This window comes from Adiantum capillus-veneris, chromosome 1 (genome assembly GCF_014529385.1).
Source record: "Adiantum capillus-veneris isolate H3 chromosome 1, ASM1452938v2, whole genome shotgun sequence".
NCBI lineage: Eukaryota > Viridiplantae > Streptophyta > Polypodiopsida > Polypodiales > Pteridaceae > Adiantum > Adiantum capillus-veneris.
This window is the reverse complement of record NC_140931.1, coordinates 93538087-93565125: the sequence shown is the minus strand read 5'-3', so window position 1 is coordinate 93565125 and position 27039 is coordinate 93538087. Positions and strand designations below refer to the sequence as shown.

General features: G+C 45.0%; 1 protein-coding gene across 3 annotated transcripts in view; it reads left to right on the top strand.

Moving 5' to 3' along the window:
- Window positions 1-609: 609 nt before the first annotated feature.
- Window positions 610-27039, top strand: part of DET1 (light-mediated development protein 1 / deetiolated1 (DET1)) — a 61845-nt gene continuing 35415 nt past the window's right edge. For 2 of the 3 annotated variants that reach the window (XR_015188979.1, XM_086518782.1), the window contains exons 1-10: window positions 610-721; window positions 799-979; window positions 4524-4954; window positions 5048-5276; window positions 5402-5722; window positions 5852-5917; window positions 5995-6051; window positions 6201-6287; window positions 6983-7162; window positions 7399-7494. Coding sequence is in view for 2 of the 3 variants with exons in the window: in XM_086518782.1 (XP_086374908.1) it covers window positions 899-979; window positions 4524-4954; window positions 5048-5276; window positions 5402-5722; window positions 5852-5917; window positions 5995-6051; window positions 6201-6287; window positions 6983-7162; window positions 7399-7494 (1548 nt within the window). In the remaining variant the exon portion in view is untranslated. The remainder of the gene's footprint in view (window positions 722-798; window positions 980-4523; window positions 4955-5047; window positions 5277-5401; window positions 5723-5851; window positions 5918-5994; window positions 6052-6200; window positions 6288-6982; window positions 7163-7398; window positions 7495-27039) is intronic. The other variant, XM_086518787.1, reaches the window with a different exon arrangement.

Here is a 27039-nt window from a genome sequence, read left to right as displayed (position 1 = left end):
TCTCTCTCTCTCTCTCTCTCTCTCTCTCTCTCTCTCTAGCTCTCGCTCCCCTATCACCACACCTTCCACAACACTTTGGTAGTTCCATCCATACCCTCCCTTAAAATTATCATGTTGTGGGCTTATGCAACCAACTATTTAACACGTGGAAGGTTCAAACCAAACATTCTCTTAGTCATTTGGGTTGACCTTTGCACAAGACTATTGCAAATACTCTCCCTCCCCCCCCCCCCCAACACACACACACACACACACACACACACACACACACACACACAAGTCTTATTTGTCTCACCATTATGCCATCCTAACGTTCGTAGAGATCTAGTTCACATCCAACCATGTTTTGTCGCCGCTCTTTAATGTGGACTTGAGTTGATGTGATGGTATTAGCAAAAAACTCCACATGATATGGAGCCAACTTGTCCCGCTGCCAAATTGTCTGTCACTTTTTCATTCAAGAGGAATGTTAGGGGCTCAAATAGTTATTGAACCGTTTTGCATGTATGTAAATGACATGATTGTAATGAAGAAATCATGGTCATCATGGAGCCATCTTAGCTTTTGCTAAACGATCATTGCTCTCTACTTATTGATCAATAAATACATGTAGAACTAGTGTAAGGACGAATGTGGGGAACTTTGTCATGGGCTCATAGAAGACATAGTTCTAGCAAAGAACTCATGGCCGCCATGAAATCAAGTTGTGGCTGCTGCCCACGTCTCTCTCTCTCTCTCTCTCTCTCGTCTCGATAAGTATTTTAGTGGCCGAGTATTTATTTTGTCTTTCTGTGCCAGCACTGTAAGAATGGATGGCTCGTAAATGACTTGATTGTAGCTGCTCTAACGAGATGACGCCTGATTTTGAGAGGCACGTACGCTCCTTGTGCTCAGCAGTATGAGGATGTGGAGGAGAAGTGACAACATTCTGCACCGGCTTTCTGAACGAGAGATCTCTGCTGCTCCTCCCAATACGCATGTATGTCTCTTTCTCTCTCTTGTTTATTCTTTTCATGTACTGCGTAGAACCTCTGGTCATGGAGGAAGTGGTGGGGTAAAACGAGAGAGAGAGAGAGAGAGAGAGAGAGAGAGAGAGAGAGAGAGGACGTTTAATTTGTCTGGATAAAAACAAAGAGGTGGCATCCCATGGTGCTACCAGTGGTATCTTTCGTAAGTCTGGCAGAGAGAGAGAGAGAGAGAGAGAGAGAGAGAGAGAGAGAGAGAGAGAGAGAAGTACCCTCATGTGCATCAACTCAACAGGCAGAAGTATGTGCTACAGTCTTATTTGACGTAGGACCATAATAATTATGAATAACTGCTGCAAAATGAATGCCTTTTGCGTATGGAAAAATACAAAGAGCTGGTGTCCTATGTTTCTAATCATGGCAATCATGGAAAGGAACAATGAGAGGAACTTGAAAGCAAAAGGAAACCTAGTCATTTGCCATGTCAAGGGTCTCCTTCAAATTCTCTTTGCTGAATAAGAGCGACATCTTGGGTTGTAGAGCACTAACTTCATTTGTTGTACTTTTTTGTTGACTGTAGTTACCATGGGGGGGGAGTGATATATTCCAACCCATAGTCACCATGAAATGCGTTTTGACGGGTCTGGACAGGTGAAACGTTTTGGGACTTGAAACACTTCGGTGATCAGGTGAACCACGTGTTGTTTCATTAACAACAAGCTACCATAGTTTGAGGTTTTAGGGGCTTTCAAAACCCCTATATCCACGTTTCGGTTCCACGTTTCTCTAGATTGAATTGTTTCGTGGTGAAAACACCACGTTTTGACGGTGAAACGTTTCAGCCCTGAAGCGTTTCATGAGGACGTTTTCCAAAACCGCCCCCCCCCCCCCCCCCCCCCCCCCCCCCCCCGCGGGTTCCTTCTTTTTCTTCTCTTGTATTTATCTTGCTCGACTAGAGGAGCTGTACAAGCTATTCATGAGCCAGGATTGAGGCAAGGCATGGAGATTTTTTCATCAGCATTCCCCCCCACCGGCTATCACATCGATCGAGATTTGGGACACGTATGTAGCACCTCTTTACACAGTTTCAGGACAACAATTTCTACCCAACCCTCCGAAGCCATGCCCACATACATGCACTCTCTTTATGGCCGTTGAGATGGTAAAGAAAGCCATTGATAGGATGAGGACAAGGAGAGCATATGATCATGATGGATTGATGGTGGAGCATGTTATATATGCTAGAGATATGCTTTCAGAGCTTCTTGCAATAATGTTCAAGGGAGCCATGTGTGAGGGTTTTTCGGATACTTAGAGCATGTCTACTATTGTACCTATCTACAAGGCAGGAGACTCCATGATATTGAATAATTACCGTATTATCATGATTGGGCACACACTAGCTAGGCTGTATGCATCCATTCTTGAGTAGCGGCTGAGTAGATGGGTAGAGAGAACAGGCATTCGGGCATCAGGCCAAGTAGGTTTCAAGAGGGGCTTTTCTACTCTTGGTCATATATTGATACTCAGAGCTGTTATTGAGGAAAGCAAATCACATGGTAGGAGGATTTACTGTATCTTTGTGGATTTTCTCAAAGCATTTGATACGGTTCCTAGAGCTTGACTGATGCAGAGACTACAGGAGATGGGAGTAACCTCAGAGCTGATTTGGGGAATCATGGCTTTATACAAGACAGCCGTGGGGCAGGTTGGAACCCCCGTGGGGCAGGCTCGAACCCCCGGGGGGTTGTCTCAGCATATTCACTCCACCATTGAGTGAAACAGGGATGCCCACTCTCCCCTACATTGTTTGATTTGTATGTTGATGAGGTTTCAGATTACATTGAGAGGGGATGCACCGACCCTCACATATGGTCAGCAAACAGTTGAATATACAGATGCATACACTTATCTGGGAGCGTGCTTCAGTGGTCCAAAAGTCTCCTTCAAGAGCGCAACAAAGACTAGACTGACGATAGCATATGCAACTTTGGGGAGCATGAAGAGGGTGTGTTCGCAGATTCAGTTTCAGGAACCTTGAAGGAACCTCGAACAAAGCGCTGGCTTTTTGACACTTTGGTTACCTCAGCTATCCTTTAAGGGGTGCAGATATGGGGACCATCAGTAGACCATCATAGCGGAGCTGGCAGTGTGATGGATGGAGATGTATGGAGAGGCCTTTGGTCTCTATGATTTCCCAGATGATTAGGGCTAAGGCCTCAATACCGCTTGAGATTATTTGTGCAGAGCTTGCTGCTCCGCCTTGGAGTCTTCTCGACAGTTGGCCTCACAGGGAGACACATCTTGTTGGTATGCATAAATGACATCATAGTTTCAGCTACATGGTTTTAGTATGGATAGACTACCCCCTTTCCAGTACTCGCTGGATCTTGTCCCTCATGTGGACCGAGATTACCCTCCTCATCAGATAGGATTTGATTCAGCTAGACACCAGGAGGACATGGATAGAACCAACACAAGAGCTTGGCACGAAGATGGCTTTCTACAGAGAGCATCCTCATAGAGGATGGATATGTGATCAGACCTGCCTATATGGACACTCATTTATCCCATGGAATACGATGTGCTATTGGTCCGATGCACACATCATCACATCAATTGGAGATTGAGACTGTCAGATTTAGGAGAGTACTAACAGAGGCCAAGATTTGCCCGTTGTGTCATATAGAGCCAGAGACAGAGTTACATCACATATGTCATTGTCTCGTATACTAAAAGATACGAGGCCACTTTATTGTCTATTCAGAGCTTTGGATCACTGACAATGTCGTGAGATATGAGGATCAGAGATGCCTCGGGTTGTTTTTGCTAGAGTTGCGCAAACACAGGGAGAGTCTCTTGAGGAGATCAAACAATGGGAGACATTCACAGAGGGAGATCACTGACTTCTTTAGAGCAGAGACTCGGCCGTCAGATGAGCAAGCTTCACATTAGACCTCAGAGCCCACCTATACCAGAGTTATATCAACTGATAGAGCCATTGAGCTTGGGAGAGCTAGATGCCCACGTCTACGAGGGCCACCACGACATCCACGAAAGCTCCATCAGAGAATCAAGACTATTCTAGCAGGACATGGGAGATGCTAGTACGACTATTTACTAAGGCAGACATCGATGATGCTCTTCAGCGACCGATGCAATACATTTCTTGACAGCGTCCGATGCCAGGCATCCTCGGACATTGATGATGATGATGATCATTTTAGTTTTTACTTTACTTCATTTTATTTTGTACCCAGACATTGTATTAGATTCACCAAGATTGTATGAGTTTGGTCGCATAGGTCATTTTGGCCTTTTGAAGGTGTTTAATATAACATTTGATCGCATTTCATTTCTCTCTCTCTCTCTCTCTCTCTCTCTCTCTCTCTCTCTCTCTCTCTCTCTCTCTCTCTCTCTCTCCCCCCTTTAATTTTTCCGTTTGTTAGCTAAATGTATTTCTTTAGGAATGACGTCATCTTTTGACTTGCTAGCTATAACAGTAAACGGTTCGTGGTATGATGAGACCTCTTATTAGTTTTCTGCTTTGCTCTGCAGATTCAGAGAGCAAGATTACTGTATGAGAATATCGTTCCAAACTATACAGTGTATGATGTGGAGTGCCCAGATTATCACTTTCGGAAATTCTCAAATGATGGCCAATTTTTGATTTGTTTCAGCCGGAACTATCAGAATTTAATTGTCTATCGACACAATTGCCTGACTTTTTGCAGTAAAGGCGTGAATTGTGAGAATCAAGAGGAATTCCCCATCAAGGGCAAAAAATTTGAGAGCCATTTCTCACAGTTGTACTCATTAAGTCTTGCATCTGGGAGCGAGCTTATATGTACAGATTTCTTTTTGGCCACAGATTGCAATTCTTATGGTATATTTGCCACTGCAACTACTCCAGAAACAGATCCACCTGCAAGGCCTGGAGCTGTTCCTAACATCCCTTCTATGGAGAAAATCACATTCCATCTTGTCAGGTGATTCCTGCTTGCAAGCTGCTGCATAAATTGGAAAACAGTCTCGTTGCAATGCCCTTTGATGTCCCCAGATATGCTTGACTGTGGCTACAGGCTAGCTGATGGAACCATTATGGATGAAAGGAAGTTTCATGATGATTTTATCCACTTGGCCCACAACGTTGGCATCTTCATGTATGACGATTTCATTTCTATTCTGTCAGTGCGATATCAAGCCATCCATATATTACAAGTGCGAAAGGGAGGCATGTTTGTAGATGTTCGGACAATTGGACCTTTCTGCAGAGAGGATGATGAACTTCTTCTCAGTTCTCATGCACAAGTAGGTTAGCTTGTTGGTATTGGTTGTACTTATTTTGACAGCTTGTTTACATGCAAGTATTTATATGGATGTTGTGTGCACATGGGTAAGAGTTGTCAATGTCAGTTTTCTCACACATGTCACAGGGGTGTTCCAGGGCATCACAAGGTTCTTCAAGCAGAAACAACACTATTGATAATGGTCTTGTTGATCAACACTTAAATACAATTCAGGATGAGGTGCTAGGATTAGGTTCTGTTGGAAATATGATATCAGGCTTGTTGGGTTCAAATCATAAGGTGGCTTTCCAGCTTGGAACAGCTCAAGATAGTTCTAGTCCACAAAATCCTTCTCTTGATGAGGTGGGAGCCAATGTGAAAAGTGATCAGATGCTAGGTGGCCTGAAGCAACGGTTGCTGTCTTACATTTTCCGAAGCTTTGATAGCCAAGATTCTGATCCTAATGCTGTAAGTGTGTGCTCACTGTATTCTTTTCTAAACAGTTTTTTGGTTACCATCATAAGGTATGGTTAATGGAATGTAAAATTTTCTGCCAGGTTGGTTTCTTTGACTAATCCACGTGTTCTGATTTGGCAGAAGGCCCTACGGTTAAAAAGATTTTATTACCATTTCCAACATTATGCAGACTTAGTCATATGGAAGGTAGTAATGGTTCAGAAAGTCATTCTGAAAAAGGGTAACAATGATTGGCTTTTACAGTCCTTCCTGTTTTTATTTAGGTGCAATTCTTGGACAGGTACCACTTGCTCATCAAGTTTGGCAGTGTGGATGGTGTGGTAGGTTTCTCTCATTAGCAGCATTGGTTAGTACTCTATGGGGTTTCCATTTTTCTGCTGAAGGATATTATTAGCAGTATGTTGAGGTGTAACACTTCTCTGCAAGCTTAGTGCATAACAACTTGTCAGGTTTCTTCATTGAACTGCAGGTTTTACAGAACTCAGATGCATCCAATCAAACGGCTTTCTTTGTCATTTACAACTTTGAATCAACAAAGATACTTGGATTTTATCCGGTTAGCATGTTCTCTGATATGTGCCTATTGTAAGGCAAACGATCCCTTGTTTGTTTGATAGAATAAAAAGAAGCAAGTTTAGCAGACCTGCAAGAGTCATGTTTAGGTAAGTAAAGAAAGCATTTTTATAGCTTCCAGTTCCGATATACCAGGGTTTAGGTATGGAAATAACCCTTTACTCAATCAAGTTTGTAATTCTGATCAAGTTCTTATCCAAAGTCACGATGAGAGCTGGTGTATTTATAAATACGCATTGAGTAGGGGTGCATTTCAAGAAAGTACTAAAGGCAAAGTATGGGTGTATTGAATCAAGTTTTTATTCGAATCTATGATAGGAGTTGGTGTCTGTATAAGTATGTGTGGAGAAACGGTGTATTGCAAGAAAGTACTCAAGGTTAGGTATATGTGAATCACACCTACGACAACCAAGCACTACAAATGTAGATTTGGTCTGATGTTTTATGAAAATTGGAAGGCAAGGTATGAGTGATAGTGCATCTTTATGTTCTGAATCCTGATTGTGAAGAGTGGGATCAATTGAATCTGCTAAAATTTTGACCAAATACTCAAAGTAATGTGGTGGGTTTTTTAATCTTTTTGGGTGTGCTCAAGGGGGGTAGGGGAAGATGTAGAAACAAGTTTGCAATGCAAGTTAGTTTTGTTGATCATGGTCTGAAGGCTCTCTTTTGCTGCAGAACAATTCTGAGGAGCTTTTATTGGTGTTTGAGCAATATTTTGATCATTTTCGAGTTGCACCAGCTTATCCTTTGTATATGCGGTTTATATCTTCTTACTCTAATAACAAGTCTGCAAGGGAGCAATTTAGAAAGCAGAAAGCTGCTTGCAATAGCACAAAGCCAAATAGTTTTACGCAGGTTTGTTTTTAATGGACCATCTTGCCTAGTGCACTTCTTTTCATGTCAGCATTTAGTTTTTATGTGAAGACGTTGAATTCACAAAAAAGCTCAGGAAAACATGTATGCATATGTGTGTGCATGAGCATAAAAAGAGAGAGGTGTTCATATGAGCATGATGTATGTGTCGAAACTCTGTATGTGCTGTTTGTGTAAACATATATGCTCTTCTAATGAATCCTTTTTGTTGGTGGCAGGTTATAAGGAGAACCCTTGCGGCTCTTCCGTGCAATGCACAATCCCACAGTCCTTCTCCATACTTTGATCAATCATTGTTCCATTTTGATGAAAGGGTACGGAAAGAATATCAGAAGTCTGTGGTTATGAAGTCGCTACAATCGTTGGCAGTTGATGCGTGTTTTAGACACTTGGCAACTACTTATTTGTTGGTTCATCTTTCAAGCTAGTGTGACAAGTGTATTTTACAATGTTGTTACAAGGTCTTTGAACACCTTTTGGGTTCTTGTCAAGTTGCTTAGTATCAGCTGCTTGGAGATGGGGATTGAGGGAGATTAGACCCTGAAAAAATGCCCAAGACACCTATAAGGCCATAAGTTACAACACATTTGTCTAATGATGATTGAGTGTGGCATATGATATTTGTGTGTCTGTAGAAACTTCAATAAGCTGAAGGTGAAAACTCCTAAAATACAGCATAGATAGGCATGTCATCTAGAAATGTGCTAAACAAAATATTCTTTCGTATGTAGAAGTAGGGAGGGGAGGGGGTGATGAATCTTTTGGAGGTGTAAATCAGGCATGGGAGTACGTTATGTAAGGAACTCCCAAACTAAGGGAGCCAGGATTGCTTGAGCCAGCAGGACAACACTGCCTACGAGGTCCCATACTCACCGTCATCTCCAAAGACAGATTGGCATGCTCTCCTGGGATAGAAGGGAGCCAACCCTCACTCAGTGACAGCATGGAGAGAAGCTTTTTCTCCATCACCTTCGTACTTCATACACACCCAGATATATCCCTAGTATGGGCATAGTCTGAGTGTACCAGGGATTGGATGCATGGCATAAGCATAGGTGCATCATATGACACACTCTCTCCCGAGCTGGGCACCATTGTTTCTTTCATTCATGACAGACAAAACATGGACAGTAGATACATTGGTCTGTCTTATTGTCCGAGTTGTCCCTTAGTTCACATCAATATAACCTTTCATTTCTTTCATTGAGGCACTGCAGCAGTAGCTCCCCCCAAGTAGACCCCTTGCTCAAGCTAGTTGTGCGACACACACCCACTTTTTTTTTTTGTAAATCTTGGATTAATTTTCAGATGGGAAACCTCAACGTGAGGAAAACCCATCAGAAAGATCAGATATAAAGAAGAACACAGAGGTGTTCTGAAAGGGGAAGGCATTGAAAGCAGACATAGTAGAGCTGTAGGATAGCCAAGGATATGTCCCCAATACTCCTACTTGAGTGAGATTGCAGCCTTTCAGACTCTCAAGTAAAAGTTGACAACGAGACGAGTTTTGGCTTTGCTACCTACAGATAGAAGAAGAGGAAGTCCTGACCAACTTACAGATCCTCATCAAGTAGCCTAATTATTAAATAAGGGCTAGGATTAAAATCCTAATCCTGAGCAACTTATGGGAGCCTTGGCCGATGGGGCCTAAGTTACTGAAGACACCCACACACTCAAAGTATTGCTAACGTGGCAATTGTACGGACGTCCGCAAATTGCACTTACAGTTGCACGGACAGCTCCGCGTTTTTACGTAAACTGTTGACGTGGCGCTGCTCTAAGAACAGCCCTTGAGGGCGCTAGCTTTTGGAGAACAGATGCTTTTCATGTAAATTGCTTCTGATGGCCAAGGGTGTTTATATACGAACCAAGGGGTCTCTCTCTAGGATCCTTCCCGCGAGAGATGCAGAGTAGTGCTGCGAGTGCTGTATTGAGCTGAAGCAATCTAAAGAGGCCGGTGCTCTCTGGGGGTGGGACTACGCCACTCCGTGTCTTGTGTGAAGTGTTTCTCTCTCAATTTAGTTTTTTTGAACCGTCTAAATGTTACCATATACATGTGGTAGTGATGTGTGTGAACACACTTAGGACCGCCGGGGTATTTTTTTCCTCACTAGGAGGTTTTTTCCCTCGTGCATTGTATATATGCCTATCACTCTAGGGCTATCAATCTTTCCATTGCACACTAAGTAAAACACTCACTGTTGTGTGCCTTGAGCTTCCTTCATCGTCTCCAAGCTTTGTGTGTTTTCCTGCAACCTCAATTCCAACAATTGGTATCAGAGCAGGTTGTGTCCTCCCGCACTTAGTCGCTAGCAGTTCCAACACATGCCTGCTCACTTTCTCCGATTTCTGTGAGCTTTGGTGAGCGTCCGCAGGTCGACAAATATTTTGGGAAAGCTTGGATTTTGATACGTGCTCATTTCGGCCTCTGTTTCCACTACAGGCAGTGTTGCATAGGTAATTTCATTATTTTGTGTAGAACTTCTTTCAGTGCCGTTTTCTGTATAATAGGTCAGGTGCAACATTTACTTGGGCTAACAACAATACAGATGTGTTCAAGATGTTTGCTGCTGATGAGGATAGATTGGATGGGGACAATTTCCCTATGTTGGCTTACATGATGCAACATGTCCTTGTGTCAAAGGCTGTCTGGAATATTGTGCAGGGCATTGATGTACGTCCTGGTTCTGAGGATGTAGGCGATGTTGAGGATGTTGCAGGTTTTGGTGGCAGGATTGCTGCTGCCAGAGCTGTTTTGTCTACGGCTAGCAAGCTCGTTGGGATGTAAAAGTTGCACAGGCTCATGCATCGATCCCTTGTGCAGACTGTTCTTAATTTGATGCATTATCCACATTTTTGTTGCAAGAGTCACTTTCCAGAAAAAACAGGACTAGACAACATGGAGTTGAACATGTCTTTATTGTTGCTCAAAGAAAAGGTGGTAACAGCAATGTAGCCACTTCTCATGGTTCTTCTACGAGTGGTAACTCACCTGTTCCTAATGCTTCTGCTGGCAGCAATTCATCCAGAAATTATGGTGAAAAGGGCAAAAAGAAGATGCGTTGCCATTATTATAAAGCTAATGATCACTTGATAAGCAATGTCCTAAGTTGAAGGCCAAAGAGGCTAAGAAGAAAGAGGCTGGTTCCACTACAAATGCAGCTATTGTTGAGTCTTCTATGAAAGGAGACTGTGATGCTGATGTTGATGCAGAATGGGCTTTTAGTGCAGAGTGTACGTATGATCCTTCTGTCCATGATGCATGTTTGTCAGTTGTTGCAGATGCTCATATGTGGTACTTTTACAGTGGGACAAACTGCTGACGTGTCAAGTCACTGAAGAACGGAGCCACCGGCCAAGGGGCCTAAACCCTAAAAAGAAGCAACAAAAGAATTCAAAAGTTCCACCAACTTTTGGGACCTCGTCCAATGGGGTTCAGAGGACATAAAGGCTTAAAAAAATAAAGCAGGACCAGCGCGCGTGCACACATACACATGCTGGCTTGCGTAGAGGTCGATGACGTGGTAAACTATACGGATCTCCGCAATCTTTGCTGGACTTTTGACGTGGCAATCTGTACGGGTTTTCGTGTTTCACGCTGACAGTGATGATGTGGCAGCCTGTACGGATTTCGTTGATTTACGTTGGGCAGTTTTCAATGCCAACTTTTGGGCCAGTTGCTTTTGAGTTTCAAGCTTTTGATGTAAACTGCTTTTCAAGGCCAAGGGCCTTTAAATAAGTGAAGAGGGCTCAGTCTTTGGCACGCTTCAGTAAGAAGGTGCAGAGCTCGAGTATCGGCATTATACCAAGTTCAAATAATATAAAGAAATACGGAAAGGGGCGCCAAGGTTTGGGGCCAATACTCTCTAGGGTGGATTTCCGCCACTCCGTGTCGCGTGTGCTCTCTCTCTCTTTCAGTTCAGTTGTTATTGAAGTTCTAAAAGTCTGTTCAGTCTGTTCTTTTCTATTGGCACGTGGTGTCTGTCTTGTGACAGTGGCACCAGAGCATCAGGCATGTGCTTTTCTGAAAGCATACCGGTTCTACAAAAGATTAGACATAGCAAACCGGCGCTTGCAAATTCTATTGGAATTTTATTTCAAGTATCTTCGGTCCTGACCCCGGACTTATTAGCCCCTCCCACCCTTACTTCATCGCGCATCGGGCACGCTCGTCTTCACCGCTCTGTCTTACAAGGCATAAGCCATAAAGAACCCAAGACATGGCGTTCATGGATTTAACAGAATATTTGCAGTTTCTTCTCAACGAGCTCCACGACATTCTTTCACGGCATCCTTAGCAAAATCTCCTGATGCTGCAAAGTTTTCAACAATTTTGAACTACATGTTATCCCCTCTGATGCCCCAGGTGGTACCTCCTCCTACGGCACCAGAAAGTACGAGAGCTTCCAACCGGCAACCTTCTCAGCCATCTCGGGGGGGTCTTCAAGAATATGGTGCAGCTATCTGACCTTGATCCAGTGCAACCGCCTTTGCCACCACCGTTGCCCCCACCTCCCCCACCACCACCAAATTTTTCACTTTTTCCGGGGTGAAAGATGGGAAGAAAGCATTGCAGTTCTTATAGCAATCCGACAACATCTATGCTTTGGGGAACTATACAGAAGAATCCAAGATTTCTCGAGCAGGGGGATTTCTTAAAGACAATGCGATGCAATGGTGGAGTTCAATCATGACACAACCGCATGCTCCAAGGACTCAAGCTTTCAAGACAGTTTTTGCATGCAGTTACATGACTGTTATGTTTGAAGTCCGGATTTTGGCAGAGTGGGGCAACTTGAAAATGCTTGCCACCGAAACCATGGACGACTATAACCAAAGGTTTCTCGACGTGTACCTTCCGGTGTCCTTCTTTAGGTTCGTTCCCTTGGAGGCCCAATGCGAGCGATACACCATTGGATTACCATCACCATTGCAGGAATACTGTCTCTCCAAGCAAGTCTCCACTGTGCAAGAGCTTATGAACCATGCCGCGGTTGGCTACAATTTGATGAAGGGAAAGTTGGAGTTTACCGTGCAAGAGTGAGCATTTTCCTCTTGCACGTATTTACTTATAAATTTTTTCAATGCGCAAAATAAGAACCTCTGACCACTAACCACAACTCTCGACAACAATGAACAAAATTTTGGGAGTCTCATGACACCCAACCTCAAAGGCCTCGTTTGACACAACATGTGTTGCATTGTGATGTGCCAACCAATGAATATTCCTAATTGGATGAGATTGCATGGGTATGTAATTTTAGTGCATCAAGACACCCGTGGAAGACCAGTGCGGTCTGGGCGTGATAGCTAATTTTATTGCGCCGGAATATCAAGAGTTCTGATGTGGACGAAAGGAGAAGCCAATTCCTTAACAAAAGAAGAGCAAATTGATTGTCCCTTGGAATGACCCTCGGAAATTTTTGACTAACTTGAGTTGTTTTGCAGATATGCTATGATCGCGGACGATTACTTTCTTTCAAGAAGGGGGGATGTCACAAACTGCTGACGTATTAAGTCACTGGAGAACGGAGCCAGCGGCCGAGGGGCCTAAACCCTAAAAAGAAGCAACATAAGGATTAAAAAGTTCCACCAACTTTTGGGACCTCGTTCGATGGGGCCGAGAGGACATAAAGGCATTAAAAAATAAAGCAGGACCAGCATGTGCGCGCTTACATACACACACATGCTGACTTGCACAGAGGTTGATGATGTGGCAAACTCTCTTGCCCACATCCACACAGATATACACAGACATAGGCTGAACAAGCAACGACATGCAATCTCACAAGAAAAACACCACATACAAACTAACATGCATACGCGCAACAGACACACAACCAAAGAAGCACCTGTGAAAACAAAGGAAAGAAAGTAAACCGAAGCGAAAAGCAATTGTAAATGACACAGACACACGAAGCAGCAAGGGAAGTTGGTGGCTGTCGAAGGCCGAAGAAAATCTGACGTTGAATTCTCACGTAGCACTGGCAAAGGCATAAGCATGGGAGATCTAGGCGCAACGCGACCGCGGAGAGAGAGGATGAGCGGCACGGTAGCAGATTTGCAGTTGATAGGATCCCTAGCTCTCGGTCGATAGGATCCCTAAGCGATATGCGGCTTTGGCCATGCTAAAGAGGAAAAATATCATCAGGCATTCTTTTAGGAGCTCCGCACCAAGGGGTGGTTCTTCGACACTCAGGTCACCTCAACTTAGATGTATGTTGCAGTAGTATGGGCTCCCGGACTCTCAGCCACCTCATGGACACAGAGTGAGAGACCACAAATATGTATATGTCGTGCTTGTTCCGTAGCAACCCTCGAGTACCACACAACATTATTGGAACAGAGTTAGCTACCCCATGCTATTGGAGGCTATTTTCCAAGCAGTGTGCCTTATTCAGAGAATACCATCATATAGACTCACATGTAGAGCCTTTGAGACAAATTTCAAGGTCAGGTGAGCAGGATTCTTGGTACTCGCAACCGAAAGAGAGGTTTGGAGCACATGGTTTAGACTTGAGTAGATTACCACCCTTCATGTACGACCTGGACTCACCCTTCTTCGAGCTCTCACGTAGTGAGAGGAACACAATACTTAGACAGGATCTATGACAGCTCTTCGTCAAAGAGACATGGGGGCGATTAGCCTCTTCCCTCGAAGATACTGAATTATAGTGAGCACTTCTTGACCATGCTAGATGAGGGGTTCATTTAGAGTACACGCTACATGACACATAAATGCCACATAGCTCACGAGTGCCAATTGGTCAGGTCCGAGTATCATCACACCGGCTAGAAATAGAGACAGGAAGAGCTGTTCATACCCCCTCAGCTGACAGGGAAGTAAAGAGCGACGTGCAAAAAGGGGGGAGGAGGGTGTGGAGCTTGGTGGTGTAGGAGAAGAAAGAAATCTCCCGGCAAATAAAAAGGTCTGTGATTGAGGACGAGGAGCATTTTGTGTGCAGACGTAGAGCATATGAGAGTATCAAAGAGAGATTTGAGGCTCTTGTCACAAGAAAGCCCACCCTATGACAAATCATGGACTTTACAGATCAGCACCAGTTTGGCCGTTTTCTAGAGGAGATACATAGACATAGAGTGACATGCTGGCACCTGTAGCGGCACTAGAGGGTGACAGACAGCTGACTTCCTCTAGAGGACCACAACCAACAACCTTACCACCACACCTCACACTGACACAGAGAGGGGTCACCCTAATGTAGGCTGACGGTCATTGCTAGGAGATGCCCCTGAGCTCCTGGATATAGAGCCCCGAGACTTCGTCGCATCCAGATCCGGGAGATCCTACGCTCGCCACCAGTAGGCAGCCCAGGAGAGATTTGCTCAAATGTTGGCAGACGTAGCCATGATCATACGGGCAGCTCTTACACCACACCCACCCATGTACTAGATCTTACACCGCGAGTTTGACATAGGGTGGATCTAGTGAACTTGATACACTTCTTCCTAAGCATATGGAGGTTCACCCACATCCCCTAGAGATAGCAGCGCCCCCCCCCCCCCCTCTCTCTCTCTCTCTCTCTCTCTCTCTCTTCATATACCATGTATCGTGGCCTCCTATAAATCCCTCTCCCCCTCTACCACACGACCACATTTTGTTACTTTGTACTTTTGTCTTTTCCTAATAGATGGAGGACACACACGGCTCATAGGCCAACTTCAGCCTTTAATAGACGTAAAAAGATATTTCTTTCTTTCTTTCTTTCTCCCTCTCTCTAGAAAGTTGGTCCGTGCCAATCTTTTTATAATAACCAGAAACCAATATGCTACACAATGACTTCCTCTCTCTATATTTTCTCTCCTTTCGCTAGAGAGTGCTGATCTTCTTTTCTCTCTCCTGGAAGATTTTCTTTCTAACAGTCTACCAAATCTCTCTCTTTGGAATCTGCAAATTTTTCTCCTCCTAAAACAGCGTGTTCTCTCTCTAATCTGAACTTTACTTTTTTCTTTCTCTACTAAGAGAACTCTCTCTCTCTCTCTCTCTCTCTCTCTCTCTCTCTCTCTCTCTCTCTCTCTCTCTCTCTCTCAAACACGAACAAGCAAAATGGCAAAGACGACCCTCTGGAGGATGCCATTCAAAAATGCAAAGAAGAAATGAGCGAGACCATTAATAAAATTAATCGCAACCTCCTAGGCACCATAAAATACTCGAAGAACGTGTCGGTCCAAGAAAGCACAATAAACACACTTGAGAGTCGGGTGACGGTCCAAGATGAGGAGATAGTGTTACTCAAGAAGGAGCTTGCAGTGATCGCACACACTTGAAGAAGGCAAGCTTCAACCCTCAATAGTTGACGAACTCAACACAATTAAAGAACAAATGCAGGCCATCAAAGATGGGGAGAAAATTGAAACAACACAAAGCAATGACGACTTTGTGGACGGATGTTATTACAAAGACCCAATAGAAAGGAGATGAAGCCAAGAAATATATCGAGATCTCAAAGAAAGGAAAAGGCAAGGAGACAAACCCCACACCCACCATCATTAACTTGACACTAGAAGAGGAGCAAAGAAGGTGTGTCCAGGCTTTACATGTGAGGATTTGTGGCCTCAAAGACCAAGATAATGTTGTTGAAGAGGTAAAAGAACTCATGACCATGATGGGGATCAATGAGCCAACGCATACAAGAGCTTGAAGAGTGGGCAATAAGAAAAGTGGAAGCAATGGGGAAACCTCAAAAGAAAGGGCACTTATCTTGCGTTTCCCCTCCATGGAAGCAAAGTACTTTTTGAAGAAGAGACCAACTCTTAAGAAGACGGGCATTTTTCTTGGAGATGACCTTACGCTCTTGCAGATCGCTCATATGCAGGAGGTAGTGCCAGATATTAGAGCGGCAAGGGAAAAGGGTAAGATTGCTTTTTACCGAGATGGAAGAGTGGTGATATGGGAGCGACGCTCCACATGAGGGCGTAAGACCTATGGCACCACACTTAGAGTTGCCACTTGGAATTGGAATGGATCTCTACGCCTTAGGTGTGGGTGCTTTTGAGGATAGTTTCATTGGGAGGTACATCATCTTCTACTCTGAGACACACCAGGCCCCTAGGCAGTCTATGCCACATGTCTGCAGATAGAGATGGGAGACAGCTTGCAGATAGGAGACTCGATCAGAGCACAGAGGACGGGACTTGAGGGGAGTGGCAATTTTATTCAAGGAGGAGTTGTAGCCATTGAAACATATAGCGCACAGGGATGAGCAGGCTAGGTACATATGGGTGAGATTGAGGGCAAAGACAAACAAATATCTTTACGTTGCTATTTGCTACTTCTCTCCGAGTCCGTCAGTATATGCACCACCTAGAGGTTAGTACCCCTTTTCTATTTTGGATGATGACATATTGGAGTTCTCTAGGGATGGTGACATCATCATCCTAGGTGTCACAAGACGGGCACCACGTGCCAATAGAAAAGAACAGACTGAACAGACTTTTAGCACTTCAATAACAATTGAATTGAGAGAGAGACGACACGCGACACGGAGTGGTGGAATTCTGTAATAGACTTGGATACTCCAAGTCGAGAATCTACCACGACACCACAAATAATCACTTCAAACAGTTCACAGTGCACAATTGATTCGACACTGGCCCAACGGAGTTCCGTGCCTAGAGATATTGGCCCCAAAGGCTGACGCCCCTTTTGGTATTTCTTTTTGATTAATCTGCGTTCAAAGTACAAGAGTGCGGGCAGGCGCTCACACTCAGACTCTGCGTCCAGATGCTCTGAGTTGTGAGTGGCCTACCCACATATTTAAAGAGATTACAAGGGATGCTAAAAGCAGAGCCCAAAAGATGAAAATCGAAAGCCCAAATAAAGCAAAGGCCTACCCACATATTTAAAGAGATTACAAGGGATGCTAAAAGCAGAGCCCAAAAGCTGAAAATCAAAAGCCCAAATGAAGCAAAGGCTTCCTGCTTTTCACTCTCAAGTTCTCTCTCTCTCTCTCAATTTGCGTAAAATAAAGCAAGACCAAAAGCTTCAGCCAAAAACTGCCGCATTATGGGCCATAAAACGCGGAATTCCGTACGGGCTGCCATGTGTCATGCTTTCCGCAATTTCCGGGATCCGTATAGCCTGGCTACGTGTCACTTGCTCCGCAGTTTTCGGGTGTTCGTACTACAGCCAGCCACGCCACCATTTGGTTGGGCAGTCAGCAGAGTATGTGTGTGTTGTGGCACGCCACGTCACCAGTTTGTGACATACCCCCCTCTTGAAAGCATTGTAATCGCCCTCGACTACGCTTGCAAAACAGACAGAAGCCATAAACTACCTTAGCAGACACTGACTGTTAGTACCTACGCACTAGGAACACCCATCTAGCACATGTACCAATCGACAGTCACATCACACGACGTCACAGGACATCACATGACAAATCACATTTAACATTCATTCGGATCTTAGACCATGATTTATCGGCAATGCAGTTAGCAATCGCATCTAGATCCACTCAGAACCTCATAGATGCCCGATTGACTAACCCCTATTGCAACCATGTCTACTCGAGATCAGGCAGACCAAAATGCTGTAGTCATTTCGTCTATCAGATCCTGCACTTAAATACAATCAAGAACAAATTAGTTCCATATTTTCCGGAATTCCATTTCATAATGTCATATAGCAGAATACTGTCAGCTCTCAGTATTCTTGAAGCTCAAAGAGACATCAGTGAAGCTCATCAGGCTCCCCATCTTCGGGCACATCACCTTTAAAAGGTTTCAAGAGACTCACATGAAATGCATTGTGAATCCTCCAAGTGTCAGGCAGCTTGAGTCGTAAGGAGACATCATTGATCTTTTCAGAGATCTGGAAAGGTCCGTAGTATCGCAGTGTTTTCGGGATCCGGCTTGACTGTTTTCTTCACTGGAATGAAATGAGTCTGCTTGCTAAATCTGTCAATAACAGTCCAGATACCATCGTGACCACTCTGTGTTCTCGGGAGATAAAAAATGAAATCCATTGCAATACTTTCCCAGGGTCGGGTGGGAATGGGCAAAGGCTGTAACAATCCCTATGCTTTATGCTTGTCAAACTTGACCTTCTGGCATACCAAGCACCTGTGCACAAACTCGTCCATATCCTTCTTGATCTCGGCCAAAAGAAATATCTCTCTATCCCTTTCATGGTGGTAGCAATGCCGCGGTGACCCGTAAAAGGTGGACAATGGCATTCAGTCATAACCTTTTCCCACAACGGCTGTGTAACACACAACATGGTTTTCCTCATCAAGTAGCCATCCCGAATGGAATATCCCGCTACTGTCTCCCCATCCCGTATCCGTGTGAAAACGTCTGCAAAATCCGTATCTGTGGCATGCTGGTCGACCATATCCTCAAATCTCCTATGATGTATCGCGGAAATAGCCAGAACCAACGGCTTCCGAGACAAAGCGTCTTGCCACTGAATTCTTGTGTCCCTGTACATGGACAATCTGGAAGTGAAACTGTGACAAGATGTTCGCCCACCGCATCTGCTTTTCTGATAGCTGCTTCTGTGACAAGAAGTAGCGCAAACTCTGATGGTCTGTAAAGACAGTAAAATCCGCTTCGAGTAGCTCAGTGCCGCCACTGAGTAAGAGCATGGATAACTGCCAAAAGCTCTTTCTCATAAATCTGTGTTGTCAATTCCGGCCTTGAGAACAATCGGCTCTCGTAAGCAATGACATGGCCTTCTTGCATTAAGACCGCACCCAGACTACGACCACAAACATCACAATATACTTTAAATGACTTTTGCAAGTCCCACAAAGTCAAAACTAGTCCCGTAGTCAATTTCTCTTTCAAGCTCTGAAAGGCAGTCACCTTTGTGGGTCCCCACGAGAAAGGGACTCCTTTATGTGTCAAGATATGCAAAGGGAAAGCAACCTCTGCAAACTTTCTAATGAACCGCCTGTAGTACGAGCACAATCCTTCCAACTTCATGGACATTCTTTTTTTTTTGTTGAGAAAAAGATCCTTCTATTAGTTAATGAAACTGCCCATAGGACTACAACCACCTCTTCGAGAGAGTGCTAAAACAACCATGATGGGGAGACTCTCCCAATGAAAAAACACCAAATGTACAAAGAGGCTAATCAAGAGATGGGAGGAGGGAAAAGCCACACAGGTGGATTGTAGAGCCATCTGAGTACACCCTGGACCATGATGTAAAAAGGCCCAGGACGCCAGAGTCGAAGGAAAGCCTCTCTGCGCTCCAGCATGCGGTCGGAGCTGCCCTAGAGTCTCTCGAGCTGTCCTCTGAGAGTGTGGATCAGCTCTAGCCAAAGATCGCGAACAGTCTCTGCTGGTGGTACAAGACGAGCCTCAAAGATGCGGAAGCAGCGGGCCCGCCAAATGAACGAGAGTGTCAGGCCACTGATGAGCTCCCAACACTCCTCTCTCTCACTGCACCACTCCTGTGGAGTAAGCTCTGTGGCAGGCTGGAGTGTAGGTTGTCCCCCCTGCATCACTATCATCCTGCTGGTGGAAGATAGCTCAAACTGTAGTGCCGGGCCCGTGAGAGTGGACCAAGCAGCTACTCCCCAAGTGTACTGCCGAGCCGTGGAAAGAGCAAGCATCAACCGAAGAACACGAAGCCACATCTGCTGTGCCAAAGGATAGTCCCAAAGACAGTGACGTTGACTCTCCACAAGATGTTCACAAGCTGAACATGCGGCCGAGAGACCACTATGCACAAGCCAGTTCCCAATTGCTGTAGCTCTGTGTGAGACCAGCCACTGAAACAAGGTGACTCGCTTCGGCTGTCTGGAGTCCCACAACCTCTCCCAAAAAGCTGCTGAGAACTTAGCTGTGAGACCCTCCTCCTGCCAATGAGGTGCTGCAGGAGGGCTAGCCTCTCTCTGTGCTGCTAGTATGTGACGTCCCAATTAAACAGTGTACTGAAAGAAAGGGACACCTGGGTAAGAGAAAGGGTCCCTCCAAAGCCACTCTCCACTAGGATCCCACTGTACTCGTGCTAGTGGACAGCACTCCCAAGCCCACAGTCTCCAATGTCCAGTCTCAAGAGCTGCTGGGTCAGGATCGATGACACAAGTCCTCCCACAGATGCCCACCACTCGGATCCTCTGAAAACAGCACTCTGCCACTTGCGGGGTCTCTATTGCAACTTGCTCTAAGCGTCCCTCATCCTGTAACTCGAAAAACAAGGAGGGAACAGTCTCTGAGCAGGCCCGAACTGAGATGAGAACCTCCAATCGCGTGAAGGCTCCCCTCCATCTGGGCGCTACTCGCTCGAGAGGTGTGACCCACTCAGCTGGTACTGCCTCTGAGATGTCCTGGCACATGCTTTGCACCCCTCTCCTGCCCTGCTGGAAACCCTACAGCTCCTTTGATAAGCTTGAAAACTCTAACTAGTCACCTAAAGAGCGTGCTGGACCCGTTGCCATGGGACCCCAGGAAACATGAGGCTGACTACCAACCAAGTGGCCTCTTTGAGTGCTAACCATGGGGTTCCAAACAAGGGGTTGTCGTAGGCGCTCCTCCGTGCAAGTAGACTGTCACTGCTCCAGGCCTCGCCGCAAATGCTCCCAAGATCGAAGCAAACTCACAGCGAAGCGGTCCTCCAGCCTCCTGCTCAAACCAACTCTGCGCATCTCAGTGAAGATCCACCTGGTCGAAGGTCGCCAGGGGCCTCCTGCCCGAGGCACCCTAGCACGAAGCCGCTATAGCAAGAACTCCTTCTAAGGCTCCTCACCTGGAAGAAGTCCTTTGACTATGAACTTCCCAAGAAGGGCTCTGCTCTGTTGTGCTGGGTCTATGATCCCAAGCCCTCCCTGGGAACAAGAGTGATGACCTGCCAAGCCACTTTGGCGCGGGCTATCTGAGTGTCACGTCCTGACCAAAGGAAGTTCCTGATCAACCTCTCTACCTGGCTGATACAAGAACTCGAGAAGATCCAGCAAGAAGTGATGTACCACATAGTCGCCAACAACACCTGGTTGGCCACTATGACTCTGCCAGCCAAAGAAAGTCGTGCGGAGTGTAACAGACTTGGACACTCCAAGTCAAGAATCAATTGCGACAGCACCAAATAACCACTTCAAAACAATTCACAGATCACAATAGATTTGCACTGGCCCGGCGGAGTTCCGTGCCTAGAGATATTGGCCCCAAAGACTGGCGCCCCTTTCGGTATGTCTTTTTGTATTAATCAATCAAAGTACAAAAGAGTGGGTCGGGATTCACTCTCAGACTCTGCGTCCAGATGCTCTGAGAAGTGAGGCCCTCACCACTAATTTAAAGGTTACAAGGGATGCCCAAAAGCAGAGCCCCAAAAGCTTCAAGTCAAAAGTAACTGCTCTCTCTCTCTCTCAAAGAGTCGAAACTTGAAAGCAAAAGCATTCTCTCTCTCTCTCTCTCTTTCTCATTGCGTAGAGAAAAAGCAAGATTCGCGTCGCTCATCATTAAAAAGATTTTTTTTTTTTTTTTGCCTTCGCGATTTCCGGAAATTAGGGTTTCTGCTGTTCGCCACGTCATCACTTTGTGACATACCCCCCTCTTGAAAGCATTGTAATCGACCGCGATTACGCCTGCAAAACCGACAAAAGCCATAAACCGTCTTAGCAGACACTGACTGTTAGTACCTACGTACTAGGAACACACATCTAGCACATGTACAAAAAGGACAGTCACATCACACGACATCACAGGACATCACATGACATTCAACATTCATTCGGATCTTAGACCATGATTTATCGGCAATGTAGCTAGCAATCACATCTAGGTCCAATCGGGACCTCATCGATGTCCGATTGACTAACCCCTATTGCAACCATGTCTATTCGAGATCAAGTAGACCAAAATGCTGCAATCATTTCGTTTATCAGTTCCTGCACTCAAAAGAAGTGAAGAAACAAATCAGTATCATTATCAGGAATTCCATTTCATAAAGTAGAATACTGTCAGCTCTCAGTATCCCTGAAGCTCAAAGAGACATCAGTGACTTTAGTATCAAAATCAAGGCATCTGTTGACAAAGGAGCGGAGTAACTCCCCTCTTGTGCATCCCACTACACCAGATCTTCGGCCAAGCTGAATTTCTGGGTTCCGTTTGGAGTAGATTATGCTAAACCAAAACATCGAGGTAAAGTTTCACAATTCGAGGAGTATCTGCTAGGTCCTCCTCCTCCGTCCACTTCGCATCAAATGCAGGAAAGTTCTTGAACTTAACCAAGAACCGCCTTCGGACTTTACCTTTCTTCGTATCCGTATGTGCCAAAATCTGTTGAGGAACAAGGGTCTCCTCGTTTTCTTCCACTGCGGGTTGCTCATCATGCTCCCCATCATCAGGCACATCACCCTTAACAGGTTTCAAGAGACTCACATGCAATGCATTGTGAATCCTCCAAGTATCTGGCAGTTTCAATCGGAAGGAGACATCATTTATCTTGTCAGTGATCTGGAAAGGTCCATAGTATCGCATACTAAGCTTTGGAAAAAGCCTCTCCTTTCCCTTTTTCTTTCGTAGGCGCGCCTTCTCAAAATGTAAGAGCACCCAATCATCCTCCTTCAATTTCAAGTCGCGACGATGGCGACTTGCTGCCTTTTTTTTTCGTTCTTGAGACTCTTGCAAAGTCTCGCGAACCTTGGCAAAAGCCGTATCCAAATCTCGCGAATATTCATCCGCTTCAAATATCTAATCTTTCGTGCTTAGGAAGGATGGAACCTTCGCAACACTTTAACAATCTCACATGGCGTCTTCCCCGTCGAAGAGTGTATCGTGTTATTGTAGGCAAATTCCACCAAAGGTAAGTTCTTTTCCCATTGAGTCTTCTGATCCGAGATACAAGACTTCAATAAATCTAAAATCACAGAATTGGCAATCTCAAATTGCCCGTCAGTTTGCAAGTGGAACGATGACAAGAACTGCAACTGCGTGCCAATGTTCTCCCAAATTGCCTTCCAAAACAAACTCATAAATCTGGGGTCTCTGTTGGAGACAATCGTCTCAGACATGCCATGTAATCTGAAAATCATCGTGATCATTCTGTGTTCTCGGGAGATAAAAAATGAAATCCATTTCAATACTTTTCTAGGGGGCGGGTGGGTATGGGTAAAGGCTTTAACAATCCCTTTGCCTTATGCCTGTCAAAATTGACCTTCTGGCATACTAAGCAACTGCGCACAAACTCTTCCACATCCTTTTTGAGTCTCGGCCCATAGAAGTATCTCTCTATCCCCTTCATGGTGGTAGCAATGCCGCAGTGACTCGTAAAAGGTGGACAGTGGCATTCAGTCATAACCTTTTCCCTCAACGGTTCTGTAACGCACAACATAGTCTTTTTCATCAAGTAGCTTTCGCGAAGGGAGTATCCAGCTTCTGTCTCCCCATCTTGTATCTGTGTGAAAATATCTGCAAAATCTGTATCTGTGGCATACTGATCGACCATATCCTCGAAGCTCCTATGATGTATCGCGGAAATAGCTAGAACCAATGGCTTTCGAGACAAAGCATCTGTCACCACATTCTTCTGTCCCTGCACATGGACAATCTGGAAGTGAAACTATGACAAGATGTTCGCCCACCGCATCTGCTTTTCCGAAAGCTGCTTCTGTGGCAAGAAGTAGCGCAAACTCTGATGGCCTGTAAAGACAGTAAAATCCGCTCCGAGTAGGTAATGCCGCCACTGAGTAAGAGCATGGATAACCGCCAAAAGCTCTTTCTCATAAATCTGTGTTGTCATCTCCGGCCTAGAGAACAAACGGCTCTCGTAAGCTATGACATGGCCTTCTTGCATCAAGACCGCACCCACACTACGACCACAAGCATCACAATATACTTCAAATGACTTCTGCAAGTTCGGCAAAGTCAAAATAGGTCCCGTAGTCAATTTCTCTTTCAATGTCTGAAAGGTAGTCACCTCTGTGGGTCCCCACGAGAAAGGTACTCCTTTCTGTGTCAAAATATGCAAAGGGGAAGCAACCTCTGCAAACTTTCGTATGAACCGCGTGTAGTACGAACACAGTCCCAAGAAGCTTCTAACTTCATGGACATTCCTCAAGTCGGGCCAATCACGGATAGTCTCTATCTTGGCCGGATCCATTTGCACTCCTGCTGCTGCTGACACAATGTGTCCCAAAAAGTGTATCTCTGGTAGGAAAAATTCACTTTTCTTTGCATTAATCACTAGCTTGTGATCTCGTAATGCCTGAAAGACCTGAAGCAGATGATCTCTGTGTTCTGCCTCATTCTTGGAGAAAACAATGATGTCGTCAAAGAAAATGCCAACAAATAGCCTGTACTCTCGAAAAATCCTATTCATCATCCGGTTAAATGTCGCAGGAGCATTGGTTAAGCCAAAAGGTATCACCAAAAACTCAAATAACCCAAAAGTCGTCCGAAAAGCTGTCTTGTAGACGTCTTTCGGCGCTATCTTGATCTGATGATATCCACTCTTCAAGTCAATCCTGCTAAAGCACGAGGATCCCTGTAACGTGTCGAGTATATCATGGATCCTAGGGATCGGAAATCTGTTCTTGATGGTGATTTTGTTGAGAGCTCTATAATCGATGCACATTCTCCAAGATCCGTCTTTCTTCAAAACCAACAACACTGGAGAGCAATACGGTGAAGTACTAGGCTGGACAACCTCTGCAAACTTTCGTATGAACCGCGTGTAGTACGAACACAGTCCCAAGAAGCTTCTAACTTCATGGACATTCCTCAAGTCGGGCCAATCACGGATAGTCTCTATCTTGGCCGGATCCATTTGCACTCCTGCTGCTGCTGACACAATGTGTCCCAAAAAGTGTATCTCTGGTAGGAAAAATTCACTTTTCTTTGCATTAATCACTAGCTTGTGATCTCGTAATGCCTGAAAGACCTGAAGCAGATGATCTCTGTGTTCTGCCTCATTCTTGGAGAAAACAATGATGTCGTCAAAGAAAATGCCAACAAATAGCCTGTACTCTCGAAAAATCCTATTCATCATCCGGTTAAATGTCGCAGGAGCATTGGTTAAGCCAAAAGGTATCACCAAAAACTCAAATAACCCAAAAGTCGTCCGAAAAGCTGTCTTGTAGACGTCTTTCGGCGCTATCTTGATCTGATGATATCCACTCTTCAAGTCAATCCTGCTAAAGCACGAGGATCCCTGTAACGTGTCGAGTATATCATGGATCCTAGGGATCGGAAATCTGTTCTTGATGGTGATTTTGTTGAGAGCTCTATAATCGATGCACATTCTCCAAGATCCGTCTTTCTTCAAAACCAACAACACTGGAGAGCAATACGGTGAAGTACTAGGCTGGACAAGACCCTTTTCCAAGAGGTCTTTCACTTGGTTCATAATCTCTTCATTCTGCGCTCGGCTCACATGGTAGGGTGGCCGGTTCGGTGGCGTGCTTCCAGGTATCAGATCAATGGTTTGATCTTCAGGCGCTCTGAAAAGCAATCGGCACGAGTGTGGAGAAAAATCTTGGCGTTCTTTTGATCATGTCAAAACATATTCAACCTTTATCCATCGTTCAGTTCTCTCTCAAAAGAATGAGTAAGAAACTGAAGTTCATCGAGTACAATCTCTAAGCCCTTCATTTATCAAAGTTGCTTTCTCAGCCCGGTAGTCAACCACGGCGTAGTTCTTGTGGTACCAAGGGATCTTGAGTAGAACGTCACTCGCGTGCCCTGAACACCCCTATCATTGCAAACGAAGTTTGCCAATGCTCGGTGTAATGGCAACATCCCATCCGGGTGCCAGTCGAACTACCTCTGCCTATGGCGTCAGTCTGTCGGGCGTGATTTCCAAATCGAGCCGCCAATTCCAAGTGAAAAGAAGTTGGCCTTGGCTCCTTCAAAAGAGCTTCCTGATCCTTCACTTTGCCCCAAAAGCGGCAAAGTTTGTACTGTGTGCAGGTTCGACGCCATGTGGTACCTGTTTTGTTTTTCTATCTGTCTTTTCTGCCACGTTCCTCAGCTTCTCTCGAACTCTCAGGCCTGTCGTCGTCTTTATCATTCTGTTCTTTCTATGCCTTTTTAGGGCACTTCGCGGAGATATGTCCATGTTCCCCGCATCCAAAGCACTTCCCCTCTCTGATGAAGCGAGTTCTCTCCTTAGGAGTAAGCTTGGGTCGTGCATCCTTTTTCTCTGGGTTGCTCTTTTTCTTTCTACTTTCATTCCCAGAAGTTTGTTCGGCTCGTTGTGTCATGGCCTCATCTGTGGAGTAGGTCAGACTGCCAGAGTGAACGGCAAAGCCCCGCTTCGCATGACTCATCAACTCCTGAATAGAAGCTAACTTCTGTTCCAAGCAGTGATCTCGGATCTCTGTAGGTAGACCCAAGGTAAAGCGCTCAATCTGTTCTCTGAATGAGATCTTCTTGAATGAAGAGGCGGGAAGAAAAGAGCTCCAGAATCTTTCACAGTAAGCATTGATTGTATCTTTCTTGGTCATCCGAAGATGGTTCCAAGCAGCTCGTACATCTCGTTCATATTCTTGCGTCAACCAAGAAGAAATAAAAAGCTTCTTAAATTTCAGCCATTTAACTGGCGCAGTCTTGTTTAAAAGAAGAGTGGACCACCAAGTACGAGCATTCCTCTTAAATTAAGAGGCAGCTCTCCGAATCTTGGAGTGCTCTGAATAGCGTCCTCCTGCGAAAGCGATGTCAAACTGCTGTATAAAAGACAAAGCCTTCAAGCATTTGAGTATCCTGAAAAAGTATCAAACTTGATCGAGTGGCTACTTTCCTTAAAACTCTCGGACTTTCTTGCTTTTATCTTCGAGAAAGTCATACTTGTTAGCTTTGTAAAAAAAATTCTTCTTGTTCGCATAAAAGTTTCCGTCATCGGAATCTGAGCTGTTTGTAGACGAGTCCTCAGTAGAAGTGTCAGTCTCTGGGCG